The sequence below is a fragment of the Nematolebias whitei genome, chromosome 10, assembly GCF_014905685.2.
Source record: "Nematolebias whitei isolate Nwh7 chromosome 10, NemWhi1, whole genome shotgun sequence".
Taxonomy (NCBI): Eukaryota; Metazoa; Chordata; class Actinopteri; order Cyprinodontiformes; family Rivulidae; genus Nematolebias; species Nematolebias whitei.
Window position 1 is genome coordinate 10,857,694 of NC_056507.1, and position 8,979 is coordinate 10,866,672.

Genomic DNA, 8,979 nt, shown 5'->3' on the forward strand with positions numbered 1-8,979 from the left:
AGGAGCAAGTCGGGCTGAAGAGCTGCTGTTGATGAGAGAGATTCTGCTGCACAGAGCTCCGCTTTCTGTCACGAGCTGTTCACAAGCATCAGCTCAAAACATTCTCATATATTTTAATTATACATTATGTGATAATACAAATTTAAATGTAGTTTTGGTCGCGTTACACATCCATCCATTCATCATCTGCTGATCGTCTTATTTTGGGTCGCGGGGTTCTGGAGCAGACCCTAAACCAAACTTGGTTCCACCCAGACCACATAGCAACACACACCACCACACATTAATCACCGGGACCGCACACTTGACCGCAGTCCGATGTCGCCCCGTGGACGGAGGACGCACGGCAGAGGTTTGTATGGGCATGCTTCAGCTTTAGCCCGTTAGCTTTCAAGTTAGCTCAGAGCTAATAGCTTTAGCTCTAGAGCTAAAGTACTAAACATCACAAGTTGATCACATTTGATCGTTTCGGCCAATATACTGTGTGTAGGGATCAATTCAAAATCTAACTTTTTTGTTACAATACAACTTTTTAGCCTCCACTGCACTATTTACACCATCGCCCCAGAATGCATTGCGTCGGAAGTAATTACGCAGTTTTTTTTAGGTGCCACAAACACATTTAACCAGAACATGGAAAGAACATAATAAGGCCAACGTGTGCAATTAGTCGGAGATCTCTTTAATATTAAAGATAAAAACAGAACGATAAAAATTTAACTTTTAGAAAACGCTTGAACTTTTCTGATCAGACAGCAGAGCGTCTCTGATCTGATTTCAAAATAAATAAAGTTTAAACAAACCAAAAAAAAAAAAAAAAAAACCTGCATTGTTTATTTTACAAAATAGTTTTATTTTTATCAAAACTGTTACAAGACAGGAAGTTAAAATAATTTCCATGAGCTTGTTTTTTATACTTCTGAGCGTCTCCGATGATCCACTTTCTGCTCCGATGAAAGTTTTCCTACGCGTGAGGGAAATCTGCGTTTAACACAAAAATACTCAATTTAAACGAGTGTTAGGTGTTAATAAACGGGGAACGTTTAGTTCCTTTCTCTGCTCGTTTATATTAAAAATCTGAAGAGAAAAAAGTCTACTTTTAAGGAGATTGGGGACAAAAAGCTCTGATCAGGAAGTACATAAACTTTTTAAACTTGTTTAAATCTCGGAGTGAGCAGCAGCTAAAAAAACGAGACAAAAAACAAAGAAACTTTTGTGTTGAATTGTCTTTTTGCACGTTTGATGCAGCCCTCGGGAACAAAGGCCTCGGGTTTTCACAGCCTCCCTGAGCCCGGTTTGAAAGCAGAACGGCAGCGCTTTAATCATCACAGAGTGCACCTTCAGATTACAGCCCTCCCTGTTTGTCACATGATTTCACCTCTTTATTTGAAATTCGAGTTGACGCTGCGTGAGCGCCCTGCGGGTCCGGCTGCTGTAATGAAATCTCCAGAAGAGACTTGACTTTTCCTCGTGCGCACACTGTGCTCGTTAGGCTGCCTTTCTTTATGCTGGCGTCGAGATGATAATAGTGTTAGACTCGGCCCTGAAGGCAGGTGTCGTAGGTGCGGCGGGGCCGAGCTCTGCCACCTGCAAGCACATCACTGATTGGTCGGTCGTTACAGGATAATTAAGGCTCCAACACCTCCGTCCTGGTTAGCGTTTGCCACCGCCGAGGACCTTCAATTATGTAGTTGCTTTTTTTTTCTTTTTTTAGATCCTGCTCTTTGGCAAATAATCTGCTTCGTTCTGAGAAAAATATTGTAGAACTTTTTCCTCGGAAACACAACACAGCTGTTGTTTTTTTATGCATTATTTCTAACTTCCTGGAATATTTTTTGTCGTACGGTCAGAACAAATGAGGCGCTCCACTCGGTAACAGTCGCTGCCCACAAAGCGCCCTCAGGTGTGGGTCTGTCATGTCCTCAGCCTTAATAAAGCTGATTTAATCTGAGTCAGGTTTGGGTAAAAGGGCCTACAGGTGAGAGGGTCGCCACGGAAACCACCCCGCCGTGTGACACGATGAACAAACGGCAACATTGGTGATGACGCCGAGTCCAGATCCATCCATTAAAAACAAAAGAAACAAAAACTTTTTTTGTTTGGGATGAGCACAACAAACTGACAGAAAATAACTAAAAAAAAAAAAACCTAGATACTAACAATAATATAATCTTTAAATAGTGTCACACATTTCTTTATTTGATAATACTAAAATTAAATAGGAAGCCTTCCTCCCTTCTCTGCTCCTCTGTCGGTGCAACGGCCAATAAGATGCATGCTCGCTCCTCGCCACCGCCATGACAAAAGCCAGCTGGCCACGCCTCCCCGTCAAGATGCTCAGCGTTAACCTGCAGAGAGACAGAGGACGTCCTGAAGACACGTTCTCTGTGCTTTAATTTAGTGTTTGAACCGATGGGAGACAAATGCATCGTTATCGCCAATTACTGATAAAAATTTGTTGTCTTGATTCAAGATGGCTGCCACGGCTAATTAAGTCAAAGTTTCTTTATTCGTCATACGCACCACATGTGGTGGAACGAAATTGTGTACACAGGGTCCCAGTTACATCAAACAAAAGTATAAAAGTAATTAACCATAGCAACCACAAAAATGGCAACACCACCATTAGTTTAATACAGTGGTTCCCAACTCTGGTCCTTGAGGAACACCATCTTGCATGTTTTAGTTGTTTTCTTGCTCCATCACACCTGAATCAGTGAATTAATTACTTGCTCGTGTTCTGCAGAAACCTGTTAATCACCCATTCATTTAAATCAGATGTGTCAAAAGAGGAAACAACTAAAACATGAAGGATGGTGTTCCTCAAGGACCATGATTGGGAACCATTGGTTTAATAGATATTAAGCTTAGATTTGATGTGGTAGTGGCTGATAAGTGATCCCCAACTCTTTCTTTGAGCACCAACATTTTGTGCGAACGTTATTTTCAAGGTTTACCCTAAACAGCTGCAACGCCGTCATCTTTTGTCTATAGAAAGGCGGCAGGCGTCAACCATTTTCCTTTTTAGATTTGCTCACCTGAACGAGGGCTAGCGCAAAAAGTAGTCAACTCTAGCGAAGGAGCAGGACCCGGAGCGGACCCGACCCATGAGCTGAACGCACTCGGTGGCCTGGCCAAGCGCCAGCATCAGCGGCGGCTGTTTGGGCAGGTTCTGGGACTCTGGAGGACAAAAACAAACAAACAGTGAGATGAGGACAGGAGACACGTTTTTATCCATCACTCATCAGGAGCGTCGTTTGATTATTTCTCTCCAAGAAACTGAACAAACATCTACAACGGCCAACCCAATCCAAGATGGCCACCACAACTAATCTACTTTAAAACGCATAAAAAAGCTCGACTGATTTTAGTTGATGAGCAAAACACTTGGTGTGGTAGTAGCAGAGAGTCGTCCTTGACCCTTACTTTGAGCGCCAACACAAGATCTTTGTTTTTAACTCAGGTCTGAGAGGAGGTGAGAGGAGGTGGACGATATGCAAAAAAAGTGAGTTAATTTCAATATTTTAGTTCAAAAAGTACAATTTGTATATTATGTAGATTTAATACGAAAAATAATGATCAGAAATCTGCTGTAGCTAGATTTTTATTCCTTAACCGTCAGTGGAGCCAGAACTCTGCGGAGGTTTTGGTGAGGACCTGAGTATCAGCAGTGCCCCCTACAGAGTCAGTCTGGTACTACACGCAGTCAGACCTTTCAGACTTTTAAAATAATCATAGATCTATTTAATCTTTTAACGATCAAAGTAGGTTACAGGACGTGTGATTGGCTGAGTTTCTCTTTGGTTTTACTGATTCATTCCAGACATGTCAAAACCATTGACCTATCCATGTACACACACACATACATATATATATATACATATATATACACACACACACATATATATATATATATATATATATATATATATACATTCATGCACACACACAGATCCCATTTAACATGTCTGAAAAGGGGTAGGAAGAAGTAAAACTTATGTAATCCTACCCCTTCTCCAATACTCGATAGTTACACATTATACCCATCTGATTAATGTTGTTGGTTTAATGTTGGTTCTGATTGTTTCAGCGCTGTTGGACCTGCTGTGGCCACTGCAAGCCAAAGCCTGCAGAACACCAGTGTTATGTGGCGTTCTGTAAGCCCAGCAGTGATGAACAGCTTGTGTGTGTTTCTGCAGGCTAAACTCTTCAGTCTTTGCTCTGGGAAGTCACTCTAATGTCACGTCTGTCAGGGAATCAGGTTTATTAAAAGATAACGTAACAAAAAGTCTCTGAGCTACGTTAAAGTCTAAGTGATAACACAGTTGAGACGTCTGAATGTGCTGTCTTTACAGAAACATCATGGGTGTGTGTGTCTGCAGGTAACTGACACCTGACAGTTTGGGGTTTTTAAATGTGAACAAAGAAGTCAAAGCTGAGCATGTGCTGATAAATCCCTCAATTCTCAACGATTTGTAACACCTGTGCACGGCCCAGACAGTAGACAGAAATTCAAACATATATCAGAAAGCTGAGTTTCAGTGGGCTAAAAACACACTTTTGGTCTAATGTTTCCTTTTCTTTGCTGTGGTTGAACATTATTCCGCGGTTTGTTTGGCTCTTTACCCAGTATGGCGCTGTTGAGTGCAGAGCAGAGTGATTCTCTCTGCGTGGGGTCCAACTGCTGGCCCACCGGGCAGTTCCACGGGTCCGAGTACGCCAGCAGGCTGAAAGCATCCTGCACACACACAATGCTTTTATAAATATAACAAGACTAAACAATGCAGTGCGGTACAATCTGCACTGACGTGAAAACTACAACCTGAACAAAACATCGCTGCTCGTTTAAAATTAAAATCACATCTTTAAAGAAAACACGTTTTCTAACTTCATCGAGTCTTCTGCTACAGGGTTACCAGCAGTTCATAAAAATTTAATTCCCTCAGGTTTCCCTGAGTAAACCCTGAAGTTCCAGGAGACATTTCAGTCACACTAAACACACTTCACTCCCTTTTGGCTTTTTAGTTTCCGAAAATCAGAGATGACAGGAAGTAGACTGTAGCCGTAAGTGCACACAGCAATCCTTCCTAATAATTACCGTAATTTCCGGACTATAAGCCGCTACTTTTTTCACACGCTTTGAACACTGTGGCTTATACAATGCTACGGCTAATTTACAGATTAATTTGGAGGGATGGGCTAACAAGCTTCATGCCACCAAACGTTTAGCTTCATCACACCCGGGCGCTCCAATAGCTGCCCAATACACGTCTCTCTTGGGGGGTGGGGCCTCGCAACTCCATGAGACTACTATAGATAGTTTTTTTTTTTTAATCTGAACAATGAAATTACTGAACAGGTCACAGTGGAATGAAACTTGGTTTTATTGATTCACTCTTCTCCACTCCCCGTTGCAGCCCCAGGGAGGGGGGGGGAACTATTTCCCCCCTCCCTGGGGCTGCAACAAAGTATTTGTGGTCACTTAAAGTCAGTGTGAATTGTAAATCAAATCAAATCGCAAGTTTGCCTCTAGACCATATGTGTCAAACTCAAGGCAAGTGTGGCCTATATATGTACTAATTTTATTTATTTTTTTATTTAGTGGACACGGTTTATATTCAGGTGCGCTCAATAGTCCAGAAATTACAGTAATTGTATTGTATAACATCAGAAACTAAAAACCCAGCAGAGCCAGTGAGTAAAAATACATGTTCTGCTTCTACAGCCCACACAGTACAAGACTCACTGACACTAGAATACTAGCATTAATACATAAACACGTTAAAATCTCAAAGATAATCTTTTGATCAGCAGTTCAGTCAAACTCTAAGTTTTTCTGTCTGAAAATTTTAAGTCATTTTCTGGGTTTTCCCTGATTTCCAGAGTCATAGGCAACCTTAAAATATTACAATAACCCAACAACCTTAAAATAAAGATATTTTCGTTGTTTTGTTTGAACTCGCAGCTTTCACTGGGCCTGCAGGACGGTTCGGTTCCGCTTGTTGGAACTCGTGTGTCAGTTTTATAAAGCTGGATGAGTTTCAGTTGCAGGTTTGTTCCTTTTGTTGTAATGGATAAACAAGCAGGTATCATAAAAAAATCCTTTCGTGAATTAATATTCGTTTTATATTTTAGGCCCAACTGTTTTGTCTGTTGTCTTCGTCTTTGTTTACATTTTTTATCCTAAGTCAGAGTTTTATAACAGGTGTGTCTTCAGAAATAATACTTTTATAATTTCCTTTGAAAGTGGCTTTTTTTCTCTGCTGGGAAATCCCTTCGTATAGTATTTGGTGTCATGATGTTTGGAGATTCCCCTTTTATATTATATGGTTTGATGATGACATCAATGACATCACTCCAGACCAAATAAATAAATAAATAAAAATGCAGCGGGTTTGTTCTGAATAGAAGTACTGACATGCTCAGAGTGAGAAGTTTTACTTCCGGGATGAACGTAAACAAAGCCGAGCGCCCAAAATGGACCAGCGACAGGGTTTAATGACGGGAGACGTTACTGCACTCCCTGACTGAGCTACAGGTAATACAGATCGTTTTGAGCTCTTTCAAAGTTTCTAGTAGAAATGTTGTGTCGCTCAACGAGCAGTTTAGCTTCCCTGACATGCTAATATTATTAGCATTACCCAGGCAGAAAGGACATAGGTTGCACATGCGCAGTCAGGTCAGTTTTTCATGATCGGAAAAAAATGAACAGATCAAGCGTTTACATGCGCACTGTTCGGGTTAGGAATCGGCGTAAACCACCCGTTTCATTCTGATTACAAATTCTTTCGGATCACGCTGAATAAACAAAAAATAATACGAATGAGGTGACGCATTTTTATTCCAAACGACCATTTGGTCCAATTACTTATGTCCATGTAAACATAGCTACTATTGAAAAGTTCCTTGTTGTGACTCAGGTCTGATTCATCCAGACAGTTGATTGGTGAGTGGATGCAGCTGAGGTGATTACAGTTGAAGGCGAATCAAGGCAAACAGTGAAGCTCAGGAACACAATGAACAGGTAAGAATATTTACTTGAAAACTGGAAAGCATAAATCATAAACTCAAAAAGTAGTTTGTTTTAATGTTTTAGACTTTCTCTTTAAAAACTAACGATGTTCACTCTTAAAGCTAGCTACAAAATGTTAAAACGGTCCAATATTAATTCCTCGCATTGGAACTCTGCTGCTCTTCATTTTTTATGAGCAAATTTTCACTCATAAAAAAAAAAAATTGAAGACCCAAAATGAGTCCATGAACTCGTTTTTGCAGAATGAAGGTTTCTAAAACTGAACATAGGCAGCCCAAATAAAAATAAAAAGTAAAAACTGGAAGCAGAGCGATCAATAAACAGACTGACGCAGTGAATAATGAAGCTGAGGCAAAAAGAAAAGCACTTTTTCCTGAAAGAACAGACTTTACAATATCCTGAGGTCACAGATTAGTTCTGCTTCTTTTTCTATCTTTTATAAAAATAAAGAAAAGAAAGAATTCTCCAGGCTGGACTTATTAAAGTCCATCTCTCTATGAACATTCAGCTGAAGAACTAAAGCCCCTTTAATTTTAGAGTTAAACGAAGAGTTCAGCTCCGAAACAAAAAAACACATGAATTCAGTCAGAATATCAACGTGAGCGGTTGTTTTTCTGTTTTCTTTCAGTGAGTCAGAGAGGAACAAGTTCTCCATCTTCCCGTCAGAGATGTACGTCTGCCCCCCTGGTGGTGAAAACATGAACGTCTTGTTTGTCAGACCTTCACTGTCCCTACAAACAAACTTAAAAGAGTTTTCTACATAAATTTGTGACACTCGAGGGAAAAAAAAGTGTCTCAAATCCACAGAAAACTTTAAATCAGTGTTTATTTGTTAGGAGTTACTTAAAGGGATTTTTACACATTTAATTCCTCGGAAAGGTTTGACTCGGTGAGACCCACCAGAAGAAACCGTCCCTCCTGACCTGTAACATCTTCTTGTGTGTGGAGTTGGTGCCGAACTCGCGGCACAGCTGCTCACTGAGCACCTGCAGCTCCCGTCCGAACTGGATTATCCTCTCCGTGGCCGCCTGGTTCCCCCCGCAGAGCTGTTTGCTGCTGCGACCCTCATCTGCAGGCGACACACATGCTGCGTGAGGACCTGAAGCTGGAAGCCAAAGACACTCCATCATAAATCTAAAACCAGCGCTGACCTGTGACCCCGTTGCAGATGCTGTTGTCGTCCGGCTGAAGGATTTCTTCGTGTTTGTACGTGCCGTTCATGATCCGTGTCGTCGAGCCTTCCACGACGCCGTTGGTGTAGTGCTCCGCTTCGATCTCCATCTCGCTGTCGCTACGACAAACAGATTTAAGGAGCAAAACTTCAGCTCAGAAAACTAAGCCTGCGCTCAGAGAAACTGGACGTCAAGGAAACATGATGATGTCTCGACTTTCTTTAGCTTCTTCTGATACCTTCTTCTAGAAGGCATCAGCTAATCCATTCATCACTCGAACCCCTTAAACATGTATCAGTGTGTTACTGTGAGAACAAAGTAAATGTTCTGCTGCTTCTGAAACTTTAGATAAAGTTTTTTAATGTGAAGCCCAGATCTGTCGGCTCACCTCTCACAAACACACCACCTTCACGACCTGGTCCACAGGTCCGAAGGAGGGTCCTACCTTGTCTCCTGGGTGCTGTTGGTGCTGTGTGGCTGGCTCTTGGTGGAGTCTGAGAAGTTGGACTCTGAGTAGTTTATGGAGGAAGGAGAGGAAGAGGAGGAGGAGCAGGCGGAGGAGGAGGAGGCGCTCGGGTACTTCATGCTGCTGCTGTGGTTCTTGGACTTGTTGGACAGACTCACACTGTTACTGCAGGTGGGACTGTCTGCTCCTGTCCACCACAGAATACAACGAAACACAACTCTCTGAGTGACACCTGGCTTCTGTTGCTGTACAGGTGTGTACTGTGTGTGTACCTCCACTGTACAGGTGTGTACTGTGTGTGTGTACCT

The 8,979-nt window shown here is 41.8% G+C and overlaps 1 protein-coding gene across 1 annotated transcript in view; it reads right to left on the reverse strand.

Moving 5' to 3' along the window:
- Nucleotides 1–2,160: 2,160 nt before the first annotated feature.
- The window catches only part of ranbp10 (RAN binding protein 10), a 30,751-nt gene continuing 23,932 nt past the window's right edge, over nucleotides 2,161–8,979 (reverse strand). The window contains exons 10-15 of the mRNA XM_037683344.1: nucleotides 8,651–8,858; nucleotides 8,185–8,324; nucleotides 7,957–8,102; nucleotides 4,627–4,738; nucleotides 3,039–3,180; nucleotides 2,161–2,348 (exon numbers count right to left, since the gene is read on the reverse strand). Coding sequence (XP_037539272.1) covers nucleotides 3,050–3,180; nucleotides 4,627–4,738; nucleotides 7,957–8,102; nucleotides 8,185–8,324; nucleotides 8,651–8,858 — 737 coding nt within the window. The 3' untranslated portion in view covers nucleotides 2,161–2,348; nucleotides 3,039–3,049. The remainder of the gene's footprint in view (nucleotides 2,349–3,038; nucleotides 3,181–4,626; nucleotides 4,739–7,956; nucleotides 8,103–8,184; nucleotides 8,325–8,650; nucleotides 8,859–8,979) is intronic.